The sequence below is a fragment of the Chiloscyllium plagiosum genome, unplaced genomic scaffold, assembly GCF_037043375.1.
Source record: "Chiloscyllium plagiosum isolate Xiang-an unplaced genomic scaffold, Cpla_swu_hap1 HiC_scaffold_14, whole genome shotgun sequence".
NCBI lineage: Eukaryota > Metazoa > Chordata > Chondrichthyes > Orectolobiformes > Hemiscylliidae > Chiloscyllium > Chiloscyllium plagiosum.
Genome location: NW_028270152.1, coordinates 9,844,193 through 9,871,919, shown reverse-complemented (window position 1 = coordinate 9,871,919; position 27,727 = coordinate 9,844,193). Strand labels below are relative to the sequence as shown.

Here is a 27,727-nt window from a genome sequence, read left to right as displayed (position 1 = left end):
GTGCTTGACACTTTCTGTCAACGTTACACCTCTCTTTACTTGAAGAAGAATATCAAAGAGAAATTTAGCTCTGGACCTCAGAAGGAAAATGGAGAGAAGACTGTATTGTGTGGAGACGTTTCAGTGGCTGTTAGCCCAAAGCAAACACTCTCTAATTAAATGCTGCTCCTGAATTGATCACCTAATTCTGAGTGGCATTAAGAAAGATACCTGAGTTCTTAACAGTCTTCATCTCTTCTGGCATTGTTGAATACATGGACTGCAAATGAATGTTTACAAAAATGATATCAGGATTTCAATGGTCAGGTTAAGAGGACAAAGTTTGATCCTGTTTTCATTAGAATTTAGGATGTTAAGGGCGATCTGATCAAATTTTTCAACATATTGAAAGGAAAAGACAAGGTAGATGAAGATAAATTATTCCCACTGGTTGGGGATTCTAGAACAAGGAACATAGTCTGAGAATTAAGGCCAGACTGTTCAGGAGAGATGTTAGGAAGCAATTCTGCACACAACGGTTGGGAGAGGTTTGGAACTCTCTTCCACAAATGGCAGCGAATGTTAAAATTAAATCTGAGACAGATGAGCTTTTGTTAAGTAAAGGTATTAAGGGATATGGGCCCAAAGGCAAAGATACAGAGTTAGGCCATAGATCAGCCATGATCTCATTGAGTGCCGGAACAGGCTCAAAGGGCTGAATGGCCTACTCCTATATTTCCTGTTCCTGAGTCAGCACTTAGTTGGAAGGCAACATTCTCAAGAAAGCCCAAATTTTGGATGTTAGGACGTCCCTTAGCATTGCTGGAGTGGTCAGTGAAGCAAAAGGTTTCTGAACCAAAATGTTCAGCTTAATGAGCAATTGCACACACTCAGAAACCTGAAGCCTTCCTTAGATAAGGAAAACAAGATTGTACACAGCGGGAATATAGGGGTATACAACCAGGAGTATACCATGCAACCCATTGAGACTGCTACATCATTCAGCTAGATCATGGCTGATCAACATCATTGTCTTGTATTATCCCCATCTCTCTTGATGCTTATGATATCTATAAATCTGTCAAACACTCAGTGACTGAGTCTTTTCTTTTACAGGGTTAAGAATTCCAAAGATTCACTCGCCTCTGAGTGAAGACACCCCTCCTCATTTCAGCCTTAAATGGCTGAGACCAAGTCTTTATTTCCTTTAATTACTCACAGGATGAGGGGGTCGCTGACCAAGCAAGCATTATTGGGCAGTTGAGAGTCAAACGCATTGCTGTAGGTCTGATTAGATTACTTACAGTGTGGAAAAAGGCCCTTCAGCCCAACAAGTCCATACCGACCCGCCGAAGCGCAACCCACCCACACCCATTCCCCTCCATTTACCCCTTCGCCTAACACTATGGGCAATTTAGCATGGCCAATTCACCTAACTTGCACATTTTTGGAGTGTGGGAGGAAACTGGAGCACCCGGAGAAAACCCACGCAGACAAGGGGAGAATGTGCAAACTCTACACAGTCAGTCGCCTGAGGCGGGAATTGAACCTGGGTCTCTGGCGCTGTGAGGCAGCAGTGCTAACCAACGTGCCACCCACATGAGCTACATGTAGGCCAAATCAGGTAAGGATGGCAGCTTCCTTCCCTAACCAGATGGGTTTTTCCAGCAATCAGCGATGGTTTCACAGTCACCATTTGATGCTTATGGTCTAAGGCACGGTGGCACAGTGGTTAGCACTGCAGCCTCACAGCGCCAGGGACCCAGGTTCAATTCCCACCTCGCGTGACTGTGTGGAATTTGCACATTCTCCCTGTGTCTGTGTGGGTTTCCTCCGGGTGCTCCGGTTTCCTCCCACAATCCAAAGATGTGCAGGTCAGGTGGGATTGGTCATGCTGAATTGCCCGTAGTGTTAGGTGCATTAGATGTCGTGGAATGGTTCTGGGTGGGTTACTCTTCGGAGGGTCGGTGTGGAGTTGTTGGGCCGAAGGGCCTCTTTCTACACCTTAGGGAATCTAATCTAATCTTAATTCCTATGCCATGGCAGGATTTGAACTTAATCCCCAGATCGTTACCTGTACCTCTGGATTAATAATTCAGTGATAATATCACATGTCATCACCTTCCCCCTCAATGCATCAGGAATGGTGACTGGGAGGGTGCTTTACACAGTTTTAATTGGTTCAAGGATTGTGTGAGGAATTAGACAAGAAAGACGAGTTTATATGTCAATTCAGCAATTGCCTGACAATGGCAGACCACATTCGGTAGGCTGAATGGCTTCCAATATCTTATGTTCTTAGGAGGGGGTCTCACCAATTCTATGGTTCTAGGACACACCGAAGAAGGAACAACAATCAGAGACAACGCTAGAAATATTCAAGCACCATCCATAGAGAGAGAAGAGAGAGACAGAAAATCTCTCCAGCCCTCCAAACGATTGCAGACCTTCCTATTTATTCTTTCTCTCCACTTCTTCAGCTTTTCACCTGCTCGGAACTATACAATAAGGGGTTAAGTCTGGCTGGGCAATGTGAACAGAGCAATACCACATGATCTTGCTCTCCTTTGCAGCCTTGTGGTAAGATGAAAGCCACTGGAGGATGTTTCTTAAAATAAGGTCAATGTTTCCCTAACCTCAGCAGGCTCTAACTTTTGTTTACCAGCACAACCAGGCCAAGAATATGCTAAAAATATGTTGCATTTCCCAGATATGGTGAAAGGTCATTGACATGCAATGTCAACTCTGTTTTTCTCTCTCTCCACTTGTACTACCAGACCAATTGAGTCTTTCCAGCATTTTCTATGCAGCAGGACTGCAAAGGAGTGGTTGCCTCTCCCTCTCCACATCAATGGAAGTGTGGTCTCTGGGACTACGGCAATTTTTTTTACCACGGTCCACATTGTGAAGGCTCGTTTGGAATGGGCACCTCCAAACATGGGCAGTGTCCTGGGAATGTGCCCTGGGGCCATCCCAAAGTAAATGGAAAGAGAGTCATACTTACACAAACATCTGAACAGGAGCAGAATTAGGCCATTTGGCCCTTGAGTCTGCTCTGCCATTCAGTAAGATCATGGCTGATCTATGGCGTCCCACCTTCTCATCTAACCACAATAACTGTGTATTCCACTGCCTTGATATGAATCCCTTCACTTTTACAGTATACAGTTTTCAATTCAGAAGGAGAGATTTCCATTGATATGAGTACCCAAAAGTGTTTTACAAATAATTAAATCCTTTTGAAGTGTATCCATTGAGGTAGAGAAAATTGGCCATAATTTGCATACATTAAGGTCATACAAACCACAACATGCTCCTGATCAGACCATAATTACCCGTTGATGTCTGAAGTCTTTTTGAAGTCTCAAATAATATTTTTTACAAGACCTTATACGCTGAGTTTAAAAGCAATCATCAAAGCACCCCTGCAGTATTGAATCAGGACATTTGGCCTATTGAATCCACACTGACCCTCTGAAGAGCATCCGACACACACACCCCACCCTATAACCCTGCATTTCCATGGCTAACCCACCTGGTCTGCACATCCCTGAGCAATTCAGCATGGCCAATCCACCCTAACCTGCACAGCTTTGGAGTATGGGAAGAAACCCACACAGACACGGGGAGAATGGGCAAACTCCACACAACAGTTGCCTGAGGGTGGAATTGAACCCAGGTCCCTGGGGCTATGAGGCAGCAGTGCAAACCACTGGGCCACCCTCAGGCAATGTTGGCATCCCTTAATGAGTGGGCATCTCTTAAACTCTGCTGGTCATTGCAACACAGATGAGACAATGACCTAGCAGTATTATCTCACTGAACTGTTAATCCAGAAACCTAGCTAATGTTCTGGAGACTACCATGATAGAATTTGAATTTGAATCCAATAAAAGTCTGTAATTAAGGGTTGAATGATGATCATGAATCCGTTGTCAATTGCTATGGGGAAAATCCATCCAGTTCACTAATATCCATTAGGGAAGGAAACCACCACACATACCTGACCTGGAGTGTGTGTGTGACTCCAGACCCACAGCAATGTGATTCACTCTTGACTGCCATCTCAAATGGGGAGTAAATGCTGGTCTGGTCATTAATGTGCTCAGCCTGAGAATGAATTTTAAAAATCCCCTGCGTCTAGCTGTAATTTCCTGGCATTTAAAGTGTGCATTTTTGGGGGCAAAAAGCTGAGCTCTAACACAAGTGTGTTACATCACAGCTGAAACTTTTACATCAATTAGAAATAAAAACACAAATTTGCAAGGTTGGGAAAATGGTGTCATCTTATATAGCGGCTCGACCTATAAGCCATGCTTTACGGTAACATTTCACATGAACTTAGTTGAGGGATAAATATTGGTCAGTACACAGGGGAGGACTCCCAGACTCTCTCCTGACAATGGATACAGGATTTTTGTTTTACAGCCAGGCAGAAGTTGGGCTGAAGAACCGATCGGAAACACGTCAGCTCAGGAAGTGCAGCACTGCCCCAGCGCTGCATTGGGGTGGTCAGTTTTGACTCAGCAACCAAGTCTATTGATCAAACACCAGGCGTAAACTGGTGCCTGGGCAATTCCCCCATATGTTGCTGAGAGAGAGTGCAGGGGAGGTGTATGCATGCAGTCAGAGCACACGAGTGCCAACACAAGCTATTCATAATCGGCCAGCACTGGAAGTGGTGTTAGAGTCATACTAGGTGAAAACATTGCATGCAGTGCTGCAATCCTGCTTAAATCTTCCTCTCTCTGAATATCATCGCAGCATCAGAGATGGAAGAGCAGAGATAGCTTATTCCTGGAGCCTTCAACACAGGAACACTCTCCCTCAGCTCCGTCAGTCCGCGGGTTCTCTTCCCCAGAAAGCAGGGTCATTGAGTGTCCTCAAGGATGAATTAGGTAGGTTTTTAATCGACGAGGGAGTCAAGGGTAATGGGGGCAGACAGGGAAGTGAACTTGAGGAGACAATTAGATCAGCCATGATCTTACTGAATGGTACAGCAGGTCCAAAGGGCTGAATGGCCTCTTCCTGCTCCTATGCCCCCTTAACTGTTTTATTCAGGTGCTTGAGATGCCCACACCCTCTTCATCTCGCCCCATCAGTGTATCCTACTGTTCCTTTCTCCAGAATGCACTTCAATTTCCTGTTCAAGTTCATGTCCCCCCGAGCTCAAATGATCACAATTTGCGAAGAACCATTCCTCCCAAATCTGGCCTCTTGCCCATCCTCAAATTCCTGGACATCACCTATGGGAGGCCAGGCTTCAGTTGACCAGACACAATTGTCCCGAATCCTGACTCCAAATCCCACATCTCTCTCCTCCTTTAAGACTCCTAACAAACATCTCTTGTCCTAGGAGTTGCTATCCGTTTGACTCTGCCTTCAATTTTGTGTTTGACCTGCGATCTTGGGGCACGTCGCAGATACTATATCAATGCAAGTTGTCCCTGGTTCTCCTCCCAGCTGTCTGAATTGGCCCATGCCCTTCAATTGCAGTCAGTCAACAAACACTGAAGTTGGGATGAGTTTGATCCACAGCATGAGGATGAACAGTCCATTAGCACGGAAACCGGCCATAGGTAGGGAGGGAGTGCTGTACTGTCAGAGGTGCTGTTTCATCCAGCGAGATGCCTAGTTAAGGCCCCACCTGCTTTCTCAAGTAGGCATTGAGGATCCCACTAAGCTGTCTGAAGAAAAGCTGGAGAATTCTCCCTGGGGGCCCTGAGGTAATAGTGATCCCTCAACAAAGTTGTTAACACACATCAGTTAATTATCACAGTGCTACTTGTGGGATCTTGCTGTGCAAAGATTGGTCATTGCTTCCCTGCACTGCAATCATGACAATGTGTCCTTTCGCTGTATGGGTCTTAGGTGAGTCCTGAGGCTGCTACATAACTGTAATAATAATTATGTAATTCAATTACAGAGCCATAAAGCATGGAAACAGACCCTTCGGTCCAATCAATCCATGCCAATCATAATCCCAAACTAAACTCCAAACGTTTCCTCGTGGAAATCTACAAGTAAATCTAGAAATAAGCCTGAACCTCAGGACCATCTGAAAGATCCACGTTACTCTCAGTCCACCATTTTAGAATTCTTTCATCTAATGTTGCCAAACTGGCAGTTTTCCATTTCATCTTGTGTAAAGAAGCTCATTAACAAGGTCTCGAGGCATCAATAATGCCCAGGGGATGGGGGGAGCATGGTTGTCTTTAATCTGAGAGCCGTACCTTTAATATTGGCGGGATTGTCGATGACAAAATTCCCATTCCACACGACGGAGAGATCCACAGGAAGGTCACTGATGTCATTTCCTTCATACGTATACTAGAGGGAAAGAAAGAAGACACTTTTAGTGAAATGAGGAGAGACTGTTTTTGTCAAGTGACTCTAAAAGACATTGACTGGAGGGGGTGAGGAACTCTGCGTTTGCCAGAAGGCTGCATCTCCTGGCACTGAAGGACATGGTCTAGAATGACATGAGATAGCAAATGACTAGAAAAGCTCAGCTGATCTGGGAACATAAGTGAAGAGAAATCAGAGTTAACGTTTTGTCCTGAAGAAGAGTCACTCAACCCAAAACGTTAACTCTGATTTCTCTCCACAGATGTTGCAAGATCAGCTGAGCTTTTCCAGCAATTTCTGCTTTTGTTTCTAATGTTCTGGGGACCTGGGTTTGAATACCACCACCACAGATGGTGGAGAGTAAATTAAATTATAAACTTGAATTAAGAGTCTAATGATGACCTTGAAACCATTCCTGATTATCAAGAAAAACCCATCTGGTTCACTAATGTCCTTCAGGGAAGGAAACTGCTATCCTTGCCTGGTCTGACCGACATATGACTCCAGACCCACAGCAATGTGGTTGACTCTTACCGGCCCTGTGTGCAGTTAGGGATGGGGCAATAAATACTAGCTTAGCCATCGATACCCAGTCCCATTAATGAATGAAAAAAATCACTGATATCTCACCAGTCATACAGTCATAGATACGTACAGCACAGAAACAGATCCTTTGGTCCAACTTGTCCATGTCAACTCGATATCCTAAACTAATCTCATCCCATTTGCCAGCACCTGGCCCATATCCTCCAAACCCTTCCTATTCACTTACCCATCCAGATGCCTTTTAAATGTTGTAATTGTACTAACCTCCACCGATTCCTCTGGCAGCTCATTCCATACATGCACCATCCTCTGTGTGAAAAAGTTGCCCCTTAGGTCCCTTTTAAATCATTCCCCTCTCACCTTAAATCTATGCCCTCTAGTTCTGGACTCCCCCACCCCAGGGAAAATACTTTGTCTATTTATCCTATCCATGCCCCTCATGATTTTATAAACCTCTGTAAGGGCACCCCTCAGCCTCCGACGCTCCAAGGAAAGCAGCCCCAGCCTGTTCAGCCTCTCCCTTTGGCTCAAACCTTCCAACCCTGGCAACACCATTCTGTGCAAGAATTCCAACTGGATTGTTTTGTGTAGGTAATAGCCCTATTCACTGGCTCAAATGTCCAGAGCGATGTTACCTGCTCTGGACCAGGGAGCCACATCTTCAATCAGTCAGTAAAAATCACCAGTTTGCTCTCTGAGTTAAGGAACATGGCATTCGTTGAGTTAATGCAGTGAGCTGCATGCAATCGGGTTAGACAGCGTGGAGGGGAAGGAAAACAGTGGATTTGCGATGAAACATGTTCTCGGCTTTGCCCTGTGTACCAGCCGATGCAGTGATAATGAAGGCCGTGTGTATTATCACAGCTCCAGCTTTCTCTGTGTCAAATTCTCTCATTGCAGAAACAAGTGAGATCATCAGCCGAGCCAGTGTAGTCAGGAAAGTTTTTATGGTTAAATAATCCCAGTGGTCGATATTTGTAAATCATTGAGATGACAGCTGGTAACATGACTGTACCCACCATAACTCAGCACAACATGTGAGAGTTTTCAGAGATTTTTTTTGGGGGGGGGGGGAAGATGGGTTTGTATTGCATTGAGAGACAATGGCAGTGCGGAGGGGTTTGGAGGAATCTGGGGAAGGGAGCAGACAGTGTCCAAGTTGATTATATTCCTGGCCACGCCTACCAGAGTCTGCATCGACATTGAGGCACTGTCACTGACCTGCTGTAGTAAAGACAGCAGCAAACCTGCACACAGCAAGATCCCACAAACAGCAGTGTGACAAAGACCTTCTGCTCTGCGAATCTGATTGGGGGATGAAAATCTGGTGAGGGTAACAAAAGAGACTCTCCAGCAATAACACGAAGAGATCTTTTATATCCACCAGACAGGGGGCACTCGGCTTCAGTTTAATAGTGTGCGTGTGCGTCTGTGTGTGTGTGTGCGCATTTCTGTGTGCATGTGTCTGTGTTTGTGTGTATTTGTGTGTGTCTGTTTCAGTGTGCACGCGTGTGTGTGTCTGTGTGTGCACATGTGTTTCTGTGTGTCTGTGTGTGCGTATTTTGAGTGTGTCTGTTTGGGTGTGTGTTTCATTCTGCGTGATTGTGTACATGCCTATGTGTATGTTTCTGTGTTTGTTTTATGTTGTTGGTGTTTCTATGCGTGTAGTTGCATATGTGCATATATTTGTGTGTTTCTGTGTGTCTGTCTGTGTGGAGTAGGAGAAGGAAGGGTGTGTATGAGCATGTGAGACAGAGAGAGAGAGTGTGAGAGAGAGAGAGAGAGAGACTGTGAATGTGTGTGTGAGAGAGAGAGAGAGAGAGAGATATGCATTGCAGTTGAACCAGATCCTCTGCACTTGTACAGACTGAGCCACCTTCTGATTGCAGTCTCTGATTGCCAGTGGAGTTGGCACTATGCCTGTGGCCAATACTAGGTTCACTTCTGTTGCCCCAGCACAGATTCTGGACTGAACACAACACCCTTCTGGACAAGTGGCTCATGTTAGCAGAGCTAGCACTCCCAGTAAGACCCAACACTTCCAAAACTCATCTGCCTATATACCCTGCGCTGAATCAGAAATTGGTGCAATTTCCTTTTGAATCATTTGAACTATCCTTTCCTACACTAGGTGGCAGACATGTACAAGAATTCACAGATCGTGCTCATCTCCCGTGGCTTTTCACAAACATCCCCCTACATTCACCTCATGATGTGTTAAAACCTCAGGTCAAAACCCATGCTGGTTCCCAAGATGGTACTGGAGCAGCAGTCCGATCAGGGAAGGGTGCGAGTCGGTGTGAGAAAGAGAGAGAGAGAGAGAGAGAGAATGTGTGAGAACGAGAGGAAGAGAGAGAAAACACGAGTGAGCATGAGAGAGAAACTGGAAGAGAGACACTCAAAATGGGAAAAGATGAAATTGAGAGAGCAGGAGACAGAAAAGAATGCCAATAGCTCAAATAGAGACAAAATAGGAAGAGAAGCAGATCAGATTCACAGACTCTCAGAATTGTTACAGAAGGAGGACTATTTGGTCCATTACATCTTTGTCTCTCTCAATGAGTAATTCTCACTGAATCTTATTCCCCTGCCTGGTGCCAGTCCCCTGGCAATTGTTCCTTTTTAATTAACAGTCTCGTTTCTTTTTGAGTGTCTCAGGTGAACCCACCCCCACCAGTGCATTCCAGATCTGAACCACTCACTGCATGAAAAAGTTTGATTTCATGTTCCCTTTGCTTCTTTTGCCCATTGTTTGAACTCTGTGCCCTCTCACTCTATCTGGATGCATCACGGTTTGGTACAGCAACTGGACTGTAAGCAACTACAGAGCTCAGTCCATCACAAAAGCCAACCTTCCACAATGACTCCACCTACATGTCTTGTTGCGCAGCCAACATCATCAAAGCTCCCACCTACCTACTCCAGTTACAATCTCTTCCGTCAGGCAAAAGATACAGGAACCTAAACACACCTACTGAATAAATGTCTCAAATTTCAAATCTAACATTGATCTTGCTTCTTTGTGAACATAACTGTGTATTCCTCACTCCGTCCTATCACCCTATTACACTTTGTATGGTATGATCTGACTGTATTGCACACAAAACAAAACCTTTCACTGTACCTAGGTACATATGACAATAATAAATCAAATCAAATTGATTCTTTCAAGAGCTTCTCCCTATCTGCTTTGTCCAGATTTTGAACATCTCGATCAGGTCGCCCTCTCTGCTTTTTCTTCTCCTAACTTCTTCAATCTATCGTCATCACTGAATACATTTTCCTGAAACCATTCTAACCCTAACCCTACAAACCACTTCTGCACTGTCTCCAGTGTGGCCACATCCTTCTCAAAGTGAACACAAAACTGTACACAATACCCCAGGTGAGGTTGAACAAATGCCTTGTATGGGTTCACCATGACTTCCCTGCTCTAGTCACCATGATGTTGGTAATAAAGCCTGCGACACTGTGAGTATTATTATCAATGGCTGTCTTAACATGACCTGCCAGTTTCAATGGCTTACACACACAGACACCCAAATCCTTCTGCTTTCGTGCACCCTTTAGGTTTCGAACATAGAACAGCACAGCACAGGAACGGGCCCTTCGGCCCACGATGTTGTGCTGAATATGATGCCAAATTAAACTAATCCCTTCTGCCAGCCCTTGATCCATATCCTGCCATTCCTTGCATATTCATATGCTCATCTAAAAGACCCTTAAACCCCGCTATTGTATCTGCCTCCATCACCATCTCACATTCCAGACTCCTACCACTCTCTGTGTAATACCCTTGCCCCTGACATCACTTTTGAACTTTCCCCCTCTCACCTTAAATGTATTCCCCCAACTATTATTTGACATATTAATTCTGAGAAAAGGATTGTGACCATCAACCCTATCTCAGCACCCTGTTTCTATCCTTTATTTCATGTTTTCTTCCAACCAATATAAATCATCCCACATTTCTCCATACTGAATTCCATTTATGTGTCCACCTCCTCTACCAACTTGTCTCTGTCCTCTGGAAGTTCGACACAATCCTCCTGCCAGTTTCCAAGTTTTGCCTGTTGCACATTTTAAAATGTTGCCCGGTACTCCAATGTCATTCATCGGCAACAGGAAGACTCCCAACACTGATCCCTGGGGAAGTCTGCGACAATCCCTCTTCCAGCTGAGAAACACCCTGACCACTGTCACTCAGTCAATTTCACAAGTCATGTTGCTACCGTCTGCTTCATTCACAGATCTGTTGTTTGGTACAGAATTAAATCCCTTTTGGGAGTCTACGCCCAGTACCAACAGCACTGTCCTCACTGACTCTCTCTAAACGCCTTCTTAACCATCATGTCTACCAAATTAAGAGGCTCGATTTTTACGGAGACATCTGGAAATAGGAAGTGGTTGGTTTGTGTTAGCTGGTCATCTTTGGGTGGCATGCAGGAGGCTAAGACAGGGTGGTTAAAAAGGTATTAGGTACACTTGCCTTCATTGCTCAGTTCTTTGAGTAGAGAAGTTGCAATGTTATGTTGAGGCTGTACAGGACATTGGTGAGGCCTCCTCTGAAATACAGTGTCCAGGTCTGGTTGCCCAGCTATACGGAGGATAATATTAAACTGGAGAGGGTTCAGAAGAGATTGAACAGGATGCTGCCGGGTAAGGAAAGGCTGCATTGGCTGTGGCTTGTTTCACTGGAACACAGGAGGTTGAGAGGTGACCTGATAGATGTTTATAAAATAATGAGGGCTATAAATAGAATTAATGGGAGTTGTCTTTTCCCAAAGATGGGGGATTTCAAGGCCAAGGGGCACATGTTTAAGGTAGAGGAGAGAAATTTAAAAATGACATGAGAAGCAAATGTTTTATATAGAGGGTGGTTCGAGTGTGGAATGAACTTCCTGAGGATGTGATGAATTACATCATTTCGGAGATCTGGTCCATATCCCTCCGAACCTTTTCTATTCATGCATCCATCATTTACTCAGATGGATACACAAATAGAAAATGTTTGGAGGGATATGCTCCAGGAGCAGGCAGGTGGAACTAATCTGGTTTGGGAACATGGTCGGTATGTGCTGGTTGGACTGAAGTGTTTGTTTCCGAGCTGTATGACTGTATAAGCTGTCATCACTCGCTTCAGCTGCATAAAGCCTGTGTGATGATTTGCTATCTGCTTGTTCCCTCCCCTTCCACTATGACCCTCCAACCCTGGGGTCCATGAGGTCCCTGACTTGACTCTGGCATTAAAGCTCCACTGACCACCACAATTCGATGAGGATGGCCCCAGTGACCAACCAGCAGTCAGCTCTTCCTCAGCATCATGTCTCACAAACTCAATTGAGTTTTTTGAAGAAGTAACAAGAGGATTGATGAGGGCAGAGTGGTGGATGTGATCTATATGGACTTCAGTAAGGTGTTCAACAAGGTTTCCCATGGGAGACTGGTTAGCAAGGTTAGATCTCACGGAATACAGGGAGAACTAGCCATTTGGATACAGAACTGGCTCAAAGGTAGAAGACAGAGGGTGGTGGTAGAGGGTTGTTTTTCAGACTGGAGTGCTACAAGGATCGGTGCTGGGTTCACTACTTTTCACCATTTATATAAATGATTTGGATGTGAGCATAAGTTAATAAATTTCAATTGGCTGAGGAATGAAGTTTAATTTAGGTAAACGTGAGTTGCTGCATTTTGGAAAAGCAAATCAGAGCAGGACTTATACACTTAATGGTAAGGTCCTAGGGAGTGTTGCTGAACAAAGAGACCCCGGAGTGAGAGTAGAGGCGGAGGTCGATAGGATAGTGAAGAAGGCGTTTGGTATGCTTTCTATTATTAGTCAGAGCATTGAGTACAGGAATTGGGAGGTTATGTTGTGGCTGTACAGAACATTGGTTATGCAACTTTCGGAATATTGCATGCAATTCTGGTCTCCTTCCTATTGGAAGGATGTTGTGAAATGTTAAAGAGCTCAGAAAAAATTTACAAGGATGTTACCAGGGTTTAAAGATTTGAGCTATAGGGAGAGGCAGAATAGGCTGGAGCTGTTTTCCCTGGAGCGTTGGAGGCTGAGGGGTGACCTTATAGAGGTTTATAAAATCATGAGGGGCATGGATAGGATAAATTAACAAGATATTTTCCTTGGGGTGCGGGAGTCCAGAACTGGAGAATGTAGGTTTAAGGATGAGAGCGGAAACTTTTAAAAGGGACTTAAGGGGAATTTTTTCACACAGAGGGTGGTGCGTGTGTGGAATGAGCTGCCAGAGGAAGTGGTGGAGGCTGGTACAATGACAGCATTTAAAAGACATCTGGATGGGTATAGGAATAGGAACAGTTTGGAGGGTTAAATGGCCAAGTGCTGGCAAATGGGACTAGATTAGTTAGGATATGTGATCGGCATGGACGAGTTGGACCAAAGGGTCTGTTTCTGTGTTGTACATCTCTATGACTCTGTGACACTATCTCTATGACACTATCTTGATAGAAATGCAAAGGTCCAGCCAGCTCCCAAGATCATCGAAGGATTAAAACAAAAAACTTGAACGTGCAAGAGAATATTGTGGAATACAGTCCTGAGGCACCCAATCCTACGTCAGTTGATAAAGTATAAAAAGTAGACACTAATCCATTTCTCGATAATGAGTTCACTGTTTACATTTGCTTCCTTCCTGCTACTCCAGTGTGGCAGAAATCTCTTCCTCCTGATTAAACCAATTTAAACCAGATTAACTCAACATAAAACCTGTACCTGAGCCTCTACTCATTGAAGTTTAGGGGAATGAAAGTTGACCTTATTGAAACATTCAAGATGCTTAGAGGACAAGACAGGGTAGATGTGAGAAGGTTGTTATCCCTTGTGGGGCAATCTAGGACGAAAGGCACGTAATCCCAGAGTAAGGGGTCACACATTTAAGACAGAGGTTGGGAGGAATTTCTTCACTCAGAGGAGAGTGAATCTGTGGAATATTTTACTTCTGAGGTGAGATCATTAAATATATCCAAGGTTGAGAGAGACAGATGTTTAAACAGTAAGGGGAATCGAGGGTTACAAGGAAAACGCGGGAAAGTGGAGTCGAGGATTATCAGATCAGCCATGATCTCATTGAATTGAGAAGCAGACTCAATGGGCTGAATGGCCTACTTCTTCTCCGACACGTTATGGTCTAACTGCATTGTTACACGACTGGAGTCACGTGTAGGCCAGACCAGGTAAGGATGGCACTAAAGGGCATTAGTGAAGCACATGGGAAGTTACAAGAAATTAATTATCATTGGCATGGTCACCATCACAGAGACTAGTTTTATATCCCAGATATTAATTGAATTTATGCTCATAAAACCCTGGGATTGCTAGTCCAGTGACATTAGCACAGCCCTACTAAGCCCACGTAGGAAACCCCTTTCTCCCCAGTAAACAAAGTTAGTCAAAATTGTCAAAAATTGACAATCTAGCAGCTAATGACAGAATTCCCTGTAGATTTCATTGGTTCACCAACAATGATGAAACAGCACCCTTCCTCAGCCAGCACAGTGGCTCAATGGTTCGATTGGGTTCGGTTCCAGTCTCGGGTGTCTGACTGTGGAGTTTGCACATTCTCCCCGTATCTGCATGGGTTTCCTCCGGGTGCTCCAGCATCCTCCCCACAGTCCAATGATGTGCAGATTAGGGTGGATTGGCCATGGGAAATTGCCCTGTAGTGACCAGGGATGTGCAGATTTGGGTGGATTGGCCATGGGAAATTGCCCTGTAGTGACCAGGGATGTGCAGATTAAGGTGGATTGACCATGGGAAATTGCCCTGTAGTGACCAGGGATGTGCAGATTCGGGTGGATTGGCCATGGGAAATTTCCCTGTAGTGACCAGGGATGTGCAGATTAGGGTGGATTGACCATGGGAAATTGCCCTGTAGTGACCAGGGATGTGCAGATTCGGGTGGATTGGCCATGGGAAATTGCCCTGTAGTGACCAGGGATGTTCAGATTAGGGTGGATTGGCCATGGGAAATTGCCCTGTAGTGACCAGGGATGTGCAGATTCGGGTGGATTGGCCATGGGAAATTGCCCTGTAGTGACCAGGGATGTTCAGATTAGGGTGGATTGGCCATGGGAAATTGCCCTGTAGTGACCAGGGATGTTCAGATTAGGGTGGATTGGCCATGGGAAATTGCCCTGTAGTGACCAGGGATGTGCAGATTCGGGTGGATTAGGCATGAGAAAGGCAGGGTTATGGGGCGGGTCTGGGTGGGATGCTCTCCAGAGGGTCAGTATGGACTTGATGGACCAGAATAGCCTGCCTCGAAACTGTAGAAATTCTATGAATCCTCCACATTCCTGGTCCATCCTTGCAATTGGAGAACAGTCATTTGGCAAGAGGTCAAGAACATGCTGAAATAGGCCATTGGGCGACATGAGCCTACTCTGCCAGTCAGTAAGATTAGGGTTGACCTGGTTTAGCCTTAACCCCACTTTCTGTTCCCCAAAATCCTTGGCTCCCTCGTGGATTGAAGTCAGTCCAGCTAAGTATCAGATATTCAGTGACCAAATCTCCACACCTCCCTGGGTTAGGAATCTTCAAAAGACTAATGATGCTCTTGACTGAAGAAATTCCACCATCAGAAAGAGGACAGACATTTCCTTTAAAGTGGGCCTTTTCACTCTCAGGTTCTCTCAGGAGAGAGACAACTCTTCAGCATCTGTCCTGTCAAGTCCACTCAGAATCTCACATGGCTCAATAAGAGAAGGAGGCTCAAACAGAAATTGCTGGAAAAGCTCAGCAGGTCTGGCAGCAACTGTGAAAGGAAATCAGTTAATGTTTTGGGTTCGGTGACCCTCCCTCAGTTCTCCTCAGACCTGCTGAGGTTTTCCAGCAACTTCTGTTTTTGTTTCCAATTTGCAGCATCCGCAGTTCTTTCAGTTTTTATGGAAGAGAAGGAGTCTGACCTCACATTCCCCCCTCCTCAACAGCCTGGGGCTTTTTATTCCCTGAAACGTGGGAGGCTGAGGGGTGTCCTTACAGAGGTTTATAAAATCAACAGTGGCGTAGAGAGGGTGAATAGACAAGCTCTTTCTCCCCCTGCGTTGGGGAGTCCAAAACTAGAGGGCAAACGGGTCATTGATAGAATAGAACCCATACAATGTGGAAACAGGCCCTTCGGCCCAATAAGTCCACACTGACCCTCCGAAGAGTATCCCACCCAGACCTATTCCCCTACCCTATTACTCTACATTTACCCCTGATTAATACACCTAACCTACACATCGCTGAACACTACGGGCAATTTAGCATGACCAATTCACCCTGACCTGCACATCTTTGAACTGTGGGAAGAAACCGGCGCACCCGGAGGAAACCCACACAGACACGGGGAGAATGTGCAAACTCTACACAGACAAACTCCGGTTGACGCTGGAACTGAACCCGGGTCCCTGGCACTGTGAGGCAGCCGTGTTAACCACTGAGTGACTGTGCTGACCGAAAACTGGTTACGTTTCCCACTGAACATTCCTGATGAAGGGCTTTTGCCCGAAACGTCGATCTTCCTGCTCCTCGGATGCTGCCTAACCTGCTGTGCTTTTCCAGCACAACTCTAATCTTGACTTTAATCTCCAGCACCTGCAGTACCCACCTCCACCTCAATAGCTGTAGTGCCCATTGAGGTTTCTTGCCCAGCAGCTAGTCACTGGGGTGGTGAGAATGGGCGAGGAGGGAGTGTGTTGAACGTGGAGAGAAAACTCCCCAATTTCTCACTTCCCACAGGGAGGGGAGGGGAGGGGAGGGGAAAATCACATTCAGTGTTGTTTACTGTACAAACCAATTGCTGAGTTTGCCAGGATTGTTACCTAAAAAAAATTCATTGTCCCTGAAGTGTCCTAGGGATGTGGAAGGAGCTATATAAATATAATGATAGTTTCCTTCACAGTTGGTACAAGTGAGTGGCACCAGTGAAGAATAGTACAATAATGTTTTGAACAGAGTCTCTAATTGTTCCTCAGCCCTGTGGAATGTCCTGTAACAGCATGTTATACAAGGGGTTCTTCCTCATTATTATTGTGGCTTATGTTCCTTCTGATGGATTCAAGGCATGAATCATTCATTTAATCTCATCTGACATGACTGTCATCTTCTTCAAAGTGGGTTCAGAGTCCTCGCTGAAGGAGGTCATTAACTGACAGCAAGAATTCCGACGTTCCCTGGGCTTATTGATCGGCTGCTCGGGACTGTGTACTGAAGCGAATCCGGAGCGGTGATTTAACCCGAGATGATCTGAAATCGTTGAATACTGCTGCCTCCGACCTCGCCTGTGCTGCGTTTTGGTTTAACTCACTCTCTTTTCAAAGGGAGTGAGTGATGTGGCAGAAGGTTCCGGATCCGAGGGAAGGATAGGGAGGGCGATCGTCGAAGCCAGGGTCATAGGGTCACAGGGTCATACAGCACAGAAACAGACCCTTTGCCTCAACTCATCCAAGCTGACCAGGTTTCCTAAACTGAGCAAGTCCATCTGCCCGCGTTTGGCCTATATCTCTCCAAAGCCTTCCTGTTCATATATCCATCCAGATGCCTTTTAAATGCTGTCATTGTACCAGCCTCCACCACTTCCTCTGGCAGCTCATTCTATACATGCACCACCCTCTGCGTGAAAAAGTTGCCCCTTAGGTCCCTTTTAAAGTTTTCCCCTCTCACTTTAAACGTTTGCCCTCTAATCCTGGACTCCCCCACCCCAGGGAAAAGACCTTGGCTATTCACTCTATCCATGATTTTATAAACCTCTGCAAGGTCATCTCTCCACTTCCAACACTCCAGGGAAAAACATTCCCCAGCCTATTCAGCCTCTCCCAACAGCTCAAACACTTGAAATGTCATAATATTCAAGACTGTGAGCCATGTGCTGGAAAATGGGACGTGTAAAGTTAAAGTAGGTCTTGGCGGGATAGACTCGATGGACCGAAGGGATTCTTCTGTACTGTGTAATTCTATGATGGGTTAAAGAGGGAGAGGTTTGAAGGAGTGTCTTAAATAAGTAAAGCGAGGGAGAGATATAGAAAGGGTTAGGGAAAGGATTTCAGATCCTTGGGAGCTAAAGGCTCAAGTTGTGAAAAGGTCAAGTCTAAAGTCGAGACAGAATCACAGGGTCATAGAGATGTACAGCACAGAAACAGACTCTTTGGTCCAACTCATCCATGCCAACCAGATATCCTAACCTAATCTAGTCCACCTGCCAGCACTTGGCCCATATCCCCCTAAACCCTTCCTATTCATAAACCTATCCAGATAACTTTTAAATGTTGAAATTGTACCAGCCTCCGCCACTTCTTCTGGCAGCTCATTCCATACACACACCACCCTCTGCGTGAAAAAGTTTCCCCTTTGGTCCTTTTTATATCTTTCCCCTCTCACCTTAAAACTGTGCCCTCGAGTTCTGGATTCCCCCAACCCAGGGAAAATACCTTGTCTATTTACCCAATGCATGCCCCTCATGATTTTATAAACCTCTATAAGGTTTATAGAGATTGGGGGGGCAACTGTTATAAAGCCCTCAGCCTCCAACACTACAGGGAAAACAGCCCCAGCCCATTCAGCCTCTCCCTATAGCTCAAACCCTCCAACCCCAGCATCATTCATGTAATCTTTTCTGAACCCTTTCAAGTTTCACAACACCCTTCCATTAGGAGGGAGACCGGAATTGCACAGAATATTCCAAAAGATGATTGAGGAGAGAGTATTGTGGGCGGCACGGTGGCATAGTGGTTAGCACTGCTGCCTCACAGCGCCAGAGACCCGGGTTCAACTCCCGCCTCAGGCGACTCTCTGTGTGGAGTTTGCACATTCTCCCCGTGTCTGCGTGGGTTTCTTCCCACAGTCCAAAAAAAAATGTGCAGGTTAGGTGAATTGGCCATGCTAAATTGCCCATAGTGTTAGGTGAAGGGGTAAATGTAGGAGTATGGGTCTGGGTGGTATACGCTTCAGCGGGTCGGTGTGGACTTGTTGGGCCGAAGGGCCTGTTTCCACACTGTAAGTAATCTAAAAAATCTATTATTCAGGAGACTCAAGCAAGTCTTTAGTTTTAAACAGGAAATACTTATGTCCAGGCAGAGAGAGGAGGGTAGGTTGGAGGAGACGGGGGAGAAATGGGATGTTGGCGCAAGAGGAGAAATCGAAAGAAACTCAGATGTGACAAAGAGCAAGACAGAAAAACGCATCATGGGTGGTTAGCACTGCTGCCTCACAAGCACCAGGGACCCAGGTTCGATTCCAGCCTCAGGTGACTGTCGTGTGAAGTTTGCACATTTTCACCGTCTTTGTGGGTTTCCTCTGGGTGATCTGGTTTTCTCCCACAGTCCAAAGATGCGCAAGTTAGGATGGATTGGCCACGTTAAATTGACCACAGTGTCCAGGGATGTGCAGGCTAGGTGGGTTAGTCATGGGAAATACAGAGGTACAGGGACTGAGTGGGATGCACTTCAGAGGGTTAGTGTGGACTTGGTGGTCAAATGAACTACATCTGTGCAGGGAAAAAAGCTCACAACCAATGGACTCAACCAGGATATGACAAGATGGAAAGATAAAGGAACTTGCAGGGCAGAGAGAAAGGTAAATCATAGAATCACAGCAAGCCATTTGGCCTCCTGTGTCTCTTCTGCTGTCACTTCAGCTAAACTATTAGATGCCATTAGCCCCACAGACCAGAGAATTGTTTTCTGTCTGTTATTTGATCAGACCAAGGAAGTGATGAGCGCAGGGGCCTACCCTCAGCATGTAGGGGTGAACCATCCCTTAATGCAAGAGTGATAAAAGACAATTAACTTGAAAGTGAGAACCCCATCCAGGTAATAGGTCCAGTTCCTGTCTGGCGCACTGTGGTGCTAACTCAGCAAAGAGCACACAAAGAGTGTGTAATTGAACAAGAGAAGCAATATGAAAGGAAAGGGCCATACATTACAGAATGATACACTCTAGAGTATTAAAGCAGGCTTCAGTCTCCTTGAGAACAGGTACTTTTGTTATTCATGAGTCGAATCTTCTAGCAAGGTGAGGTGAAGATTGACACTAAGGACATGTAATTTTTGAGAAGACTGAATCTTCAAATGCAAGCCTCTCTCTTCAGATCTTTGATAATCTTCTTGAGGCATTTGCTTCCCCTCTCTCTAACTTATAAAACGCTCACCTCAAGGATCTGTTGGCTGCATCGCATTATCCAGGGGGAGGCTATTAATTTACACATGAAATAACGCATAGGATTTAGCCCGGACGGAAAAACACTGACGTCTAAGTGAAATTGGCATTTTCAATTTGTAGTCTGACAATTCTCATTTGGCCACTCTCATCTGCTGGCGTGTACAGGGGCTGCATCTGTCCCAGCATTTGCCGATGTATCCCTCATTTATTTCAGAGATTTTTACTATCGGGGAGAGAGCGACTGAACATTTACAGAAGATGGAACCCAGTCTCTCCCTGGAGTCAGAGTCCATAGGTGTGAAGCTGAAAATGCACAGCAGGTCAGTCAGTATCCCGATGAAGGGTTTCAGCCCGAAAGGTCGATTTTCCTGCTCCTCGGATTTGTCTGACCTGCTGTGCTTTTCCAGCTCCATAATTATTGAGTCTGGTTTCCCGTGTCTGCAGTCCTCACCATCTCCTCTGCCTGGAGTTAGACATTTGGACTTCAGGAGCCAGTACGTCAATAAACTGTTTGGACTCCATAGGAAGCTACAGCCAGTTGGTGCAGTGAGTCTTAAAGGCACTCAGAGACTTTGAATGGTACAACAACTACTTGCATTTATTCAGCACCTCTAAAATTATGCCAAAGAAGCACAGAATTGTTGCAGAACGAGGCCATTTGGCCCCCTGCGCCCGCACTGATTCTTCAAGTGAACATCATTACCCTCTGCCAATCTCCTGCCTCCTTGCCATACTCTTACACACTATTTCTATCCCAATAATCATCCAATGCCCCTCCTGCAGGTATCAATTGAGCCTGCCTGTAGCATATTTCCAGGCAGTGCACTTCACACCCTCACTGCTCGCTGTACGAACAACGTTTTGGTCCCATCACTCTAACTTCATTTGCACATCTTAGCTTGGTTTGGCCTCACCCTGGACCTCTGGCCTTCAGGTGATTTCAGAGCGGGTCTCCCAGCCTCGAGATCCTCAAGGTGATGCCTGACACAGTCTAGCGTCATGGTCCAGTGCGGACTGGAGGCTGGTTGGCTGGCAGCTAGAAGGACTGAGAGCGTGGCGCTGGAAAAGCACAGCCGGTCAGGCAGCATCTGAGGAGCAGGAGAGTTGATGTTTCGAGCATAAGCCCTTCATGAGGATTCCTGAAACATTGATTCTTGACCTGTTGTGTTTTTCCAGCACCACGCTCGTGGCTCTGATCTCCAGCATCTGCAGTCCTCACTTTCTCTGAGTTGGAAGGAATGCTAATGCTGGGCTTTTAACTCTTTATTTCTCTGTGTTTCTAATTTATTACTGGACTGTTTATTTCTTTACTTTTCTAACTGTTTTCTTAAGAATTTGTACTTACAAATCTGGACCTAGGTACCTTTGTGCGTAAGATGCAGCTTAAGTGGTGACTTGTAAACTTTTCACTGTGTCATTTGAGTACATGTGACAATAGAGTTCATTAAATTTGGATTCTAATCCATCATTTTAAATTTATGCCCTCTGGTTGTTGTTCCTTTTACAGTTGGAACAGCTTCTCCCAGTCTGCTCTACCCAGCCCAATCATGTTTTTGAAAACCTTTATCAAATCTCTCTCTCAGTCACCTTCACTTCAAAGAGGATATTTCCAACTTAGAATCATAGAGCTGTACAGCACGGAAACAGACCCTTTGGTCCAACTCACCCATGCCGACCAGATATCCGAAACTAATCTAGTCCCATTTGCCAGCACTTGGCACACATCCCTCTAAACCCTTCCTATTCATATACCCATCCAGATGCCATTTAAATGTTGCAATTGAACCAGTCTCCACCACTGGATCTGGCAGCTCATTCCATACACGCATCACCCTCTGTGTGAAACAATTGTCCCTTCGGTCCCTTTTATATTTTTCCGCTCTCACCCTAAATCTATGCCCTCTCATTCTGGTCTCTCCTGTCCTGGGGAAAAGACCTTGTCTATTTATCCTATGCATGCCCCTCATGATTTATAAACCTCTATAAGGTCACCCCTCAGCCTCCGACGCTCCAGGGAAAACAGCCCCAACCTATCCAGCGTCTCCCTATAGCTCAAACCCTCCAACCCTGGCAATCTCCCTGTAAATCTTTTCTGAACCCTTTCAATTTCTTAAATCTATCCTCATCAATGGAGTTTCTCATTCCTGGAACCATTGTGGTAAATCATTTTTAATTAGCATCCCAAGATGCTTCAGAGGAGCAATAGATATTCAGTCAGTTGATCAAATTGGTCAAAGCGGTGAACTTTGAATGATGTTTTAAAGGAGCAACGTGAGACAGAGAGGAGATTCCAGGGTGTAGGGAGCCAGGAAGCTGATGGTATGGCCCTGAGTGGGGGATTAAATCATAAGATGGTTGGTGGGGATGTTCGCAGATGATTGCACAATGTTCAGCACCATTCAGGACTCCTCAGGTACTGAAGCAGTTCATGTCCAAATGCAACAAGATCTGGACAATATTGAGGCTTGGGCTGACCAGTGGCAAGTAACATGCATGCCACAGAAATGCCAGGCTATGACCATCACCAACAAGAGACATTCTAACCACCGCCCCTTGACATTCACGTCACTGAATTCACCCACTGTCAACATCCTGGGGGTTATCATTGATCAGAAACTCAACCGGACTCACCACATAAACGCAGTGGCTACAAGAGCATTTCAGAAGCTAGGAATACTGCGGCGGGTAACTCACCTACTGACTCCTGAAAGCCTGTCCACCATTTGGGCTCATTCAGAGCTCGTGGGTGGCACGGTGGCACAGTGGTTAGCACTGCTGCCTCACAGCGCCAGAGACCCGGGTTCAATTCCCGCCTCAGGCGACTGACTGTGTGGAGTTTGCACATTCTCCCCGTGTCTGCGTGGGTTTCCTCCGGGTGCTCCGGTTTCCTCCCACAGTCCAAAGATGTGCAGGTCAGATGAATTGGCCACGCTAAATTGCCCGTAGGTAAGTGGTAAATATAGGGGTATGGGTGGGTTGCGCTTCAGCGGGTCGGTGTGGACTTGTTGGGCCAAAGGGCATGTTTCCACACTGTAAGTAAGTAATCTAATCTAATCATCTACAAGGTACAAGTCAGGAGTGTGATGGGATACTCCCCACTTGCCTGGATGGGGGCAGCTCCAATAACACTCAAGAAGCTCGACACCAGTCACCTCCCTCAATGTTTATTCCCTTCACCACTGACACACAGAGGTACCATCTACACAATGTAGGGCAACATTCCTGATGAAGGGCTTATGCCCGAAACCTCAATTCTGCTGCTCATCGGAAGCTGCCAGACCTGCTGCGTTTTTCCAGCACCACACTCTCAACTCACCACCACCTTCTCAAGAGCATCTAGGGAGAGGCAATAAATGCTGGGACCCAGCCAGCAATGCCCACCTCCCACAAAATTAATACATTTTTAAAAATAAGAATGAAATGTCCCAAGAGTCAGGTTACTGCCAGACACAAGCACAAACAGATGCCAGCAATTCAGAGCTTGGCATGTGATGCTGTGAGGCACACCTGGATCAGAAACCAGCAGGAGACCTACCATTTCCTATTTCCTGCAGCTTTGAGCTATCTGCGTACCTCATCACACCCTCATTCTCTTTCCACTGGCACTGTGCACGCTGCATTGATATAGTGGTGTCCTCACACTGCAGTGGACCCAGGTGAACATTTAGGGTGGCACAGTGGCTCAGTGGTTAGCACCGCTACCTCACAGCGCCGGGGTCCTGGGTTCAATTCCAGCCTTGGGTGACTGTCTGTGTGGAGTTTGCACATTCCTCCGTGTCTGTATGGGTTTCCTCTGGGTGCTCGGGTTTCCTTCCACAAGCCACAGATGTGCAGGTCAGGTGAATTGGCCATGTTAAATTGCTCATAGTGTTAGGTGCATTAGTCAGAGGGAAATGAGTCTGGGTGGGTACTCTTTGGAGAGTCTGTACAGTCTTGTTGGGCTGAAGGGCCTGTTTCCACACTGTAGGGAATTGAATTGAATCTAAAAACATTCCTCAGTGCCCAGGGCAGCTTCCTGAGCTGGCAGGGGAACCCTTAGCTCAGGGAGAGCAAGGAGAGAGGAGACAGCTGTCAAATAGGGAGGAAGGAGAAGGTGTTCTAGAGGGACTGGAGAAGGTGTGGACAGCCCACCCTTCAGTTCAGATGGAATCACATCAGACTGCTCTGCCCATTCATCAGATCACAACAGATCAGAAAGAAGCTTTCAGCCATTTTGTCTACCGTTAGGGACAGAGGAGTGAGAAAGAGAGAGAGAGAGCAAGAAAAAGAGAAAGTAACTGAGAGAGGGAAAAGAGACAGCAAGAGAAAGCAAGAAAGGAAGTAAGGTGAAGCAGAGAGAACAAGTGAGAGGAAGAGAGCGCGAGAAAGAGAGAGGGAGGGAGGGCGAGAAAGGGAGAAGCAAGAGAAAGAGTGAGAAATGGAGAGGGAGTGAGAGAGTAAGAGGGAGCAAGAAAAACAGAGAGCAAGAGAGAGTGCAAGAAATGGAGAGACAGAGTGAGAAACAACAAGAAAGAGAGCAATGAAGAGAGAGAGAGTGTTTGTGTGTGTTTGTGTGTGATAGAGAGAAAGGGTGAGAGAGAGGGAGGGACAGGGAGAGAGGGAGCAGATAACTAGACCCCAGCTGTCTGTGTGTTTGCTGTCTTTTCAGAGTGCTAGCAGACTAACACCTCTGGCTGGACGTATTTGAGTTAGTTTGTACCCAGGGTATTAGAAGCCGAGAGTAGACTGCGCAAGTCTAAGTCCCAGTGTTCACTGCTGACCCCTCTTTAGGACATAAGTCTGTTTGTACCTCACCCATGCTCAGGGTTGCCAACGAGATTTGGATATATTCATCACATGATCTCCCCTAAGGATCCCTCTCACCTGAAACAGCCTTTTCCGGTGTCACTTCCCCCCTGACTATCTCCAATACTTTCATCAGTAAAAATGATGAAAAGCGGAAGTTGGTTTCAAATGTCTCGCACAATTTTTCTCCGAGATTGTTGCTTGCCAGAGTCTCTGGAATAAGTCCCAAGGAGACTCCAGACCAATCCCGAAAAGGTGGCAACACGAAACCATGGGGAGCTGGAGCTGAAGCGCTCCAGCAGATTTGCTTTGCACAGCAAGATTCCATACATTCCACAGAAATGACCGATCAATCTGAGGCTTTTTGGGGACATGTTGGAACACTGAGCAGCATACTAGGACACCTTCCCACCTCCACTTCAACTTAATGGGTTGGAACTAACGCACCGCAATGATTCAACTCTGAGTCAGGAAGGACGAAATGCTGAAGTGGGACCTGAGCAAGGAACCTCAGACATGAGAGAGCAACGTTGTGAGCCAAGCTACCTCTTCAATAATTAGATCACTAAAGGGAGAGGTCTTTTATTTAAAGCGTGTTAACACATGGGATTAGATAGAGCCTACATCAAATAAACATAGAATCCCTACAGTGTGGAAACAGGCCCTTCGGCCCTCCGAAGAGTAACCCACCCAGAACCACACCCTACCCTATTACTCTACATTTATCCCTGACTAATGCACCTAACCTACACATCCCTGAACACTACGGGCAATTTAGCATGGGCCAATCCATACAACCTGCACATCTTTGGACTGTGGGAGGAAACTGGAGCACCTGGAGGAAACACACACATAGACAGGGGGGGGGGGGGGGGGGGGAATGTACAAACTCCATACAGTCACCCAAGGGTGGAATTGGGCATGTTACCTTGGCGCTGCGAGATAGCAGTGCTAGCCACTTAGCCACTGTGAAACAGGCAAAGCTTGTGTTTCTGTCTCACATGGGTCATCTCTGAACCTGACTCATCATATTCCCATTTCATGGATAGCCTTCCCAGGTATATAAGCACCGTTCACCTCCCTGCACTACTGAGGTCCACCTCCAAATGATTCTCTTGCTAACAAGGTCTTCTCTATAGAGACTACGGATATCTGTAACTCTAATATCATCACACAGTCAAAGGTGGAAGGTCCTTGTGGCATAGTCTAGAAGCAGACAGCATAACCTCAGAATAAAGGGGCACCTGTTTAAGACAAAGATGAGATGGATCCTTCCTCTCGGAGGGCAATGAACCTGCAGAACACACAGGGCTGTAAAGACTGGGTCGTTAAGGCTGAGGTTTCTAATCAATCAGGGGAATCAAGGGTTATGGGAAAAAGGTAGGGAAGTGGAGTTGAGGATTATCACAATCCCATTGAATGGTGGAGCAGGCTCAATGGGCTAGTTCTGCTCCTTACAGTCTTCAAAGGTTACTATGAACTGGAATGTAAAGCCTGCAGGGACAGTGGAAACAGCATGAGTTGTAATTTCTCAAAGCGAATTATATAAACTACTGTGGGGGAAGATTTTGCCTAGTCAGAGAGGACAGAGCAAGATAGTCAAATAAAAATAAATAATGCTTTCAAAACATTAGCATTGATGGGCTGAATGGTGTATGCGCGCGCACGTGTGTGTGTGTCCGTGCATGTGTCTGTGTGCGTGCACATATGTGTGTCTGTGCATGTGACTGTGTGTGCGCACGTGTGTCTGTCTGTGTGTGTGTGTATGTGTCTGTCTGTGTGTACGCACGTGTGTGTATGTATCTGTCTGTGTGTACGCACGTGTGTGTGTGTGGGTGTGTGCGCACGTGTGTCTCTCTGTGTGTTTGTATGTGTGTGTGTGCATGTGTGTGTGTGTCTCTGTGTGCGTGTGTGTCTCTGTGTGCGTGTGTGTCTCTGCGTGCGTGTGTCTGCATGTGTGCGTGCACGTGTGTGTGTATTATATCAGTTAATGATGAAGTGTGACCTGAGAGCGTACAGCACGTGTAAAATGTAATCCACTCAATATATTGATGCCAGAAATTACCTACATCTTCAAAATGAATATACAGAGATTGACCTTTCTAAATGAGGTACCAGGAGTTTGATCTCCAATCATTTCACTGCCATTTACTGCACAGCAAAGGTTATTGAGATTGCGATCTAAAGGCCATATGTCAAATTCAAAACAAAAGGCGGCAGTTTCAGTTATCAAAAGACAACAGTGGGAGTCACGTTTTTGATGATAAGACGTCTCTGAGACTGTGATCACTCTCTTACAACATGAAAAATACTTTGACACAGCATCAAACGGGGATGTGTCAGACTTGACATTTCAGATGCTCCTTGCTCTTCCCTGACATGCGGGTTACAGGAGCAGCTACATCAGACCACAAGGTGTTTACAGGACACAGTAGGATTGGAGCTTTGTAGTCCAGATTTATTTCATGAATTAACGAAGTTTAAATTTCCAACTTCAATAGCTTGAACTCTTGTTCCTTATTACTCTAGATTTCTGGCTTACTAAAATAGCAACAGAACTATGCCACCTCCACAGCAATTTACCAAGGCAATTGATTGTTGGAAAATTGTTAAGAGAGTGGGTAAACCTTTGGGCAAAAAGAATTGCCAGATTGTATACAATATGGGAAAACACTAACCTGTCCACTTTGGCAGGAAAATTGGAAAAGCACCATTTATTAAAATGATCGCAAAATCTGAAGTGCAGAGGGATTTAGGTGTTCTGGTACAGGAATAGTTTGCAGGTTTGGCAAGAAGAATAAACTGTATTGCAAGGGAATGGAACACAAATGGAAGAATCACTTGTTAGTTTCTCAGGGCATCATAAGACCACATCTGGAGGACTGTGTACAGGAGAAT

At 45.8% G+C, this 27,727-nt stretch overlaps 1 protein-coding gene across 2 annotated transcripts in view; it reads right to left on the bottom strand.

The window, feature by feature from the left end:
- Nucleotides 1-27,727, bottom strand: part of LOC122558816 (plexin-A1-like) — a 588,446-nt gene that overhangs the window by 180,886 nt on the left and 379,833 nt on the right. For both annotated transcript variants that reach the window (XM_087994072.1, XM_087994073.1), the window contains exon 11: nt 6,213-6,309. In XM_087994072.1, coding sequence (XP_087850198.1) covers nt 6,213-6,309 — 97 coding nt within the window. The remainder of the gene's footprint in view (nt 1-6,212; nt 6,310-27,727) is intronic.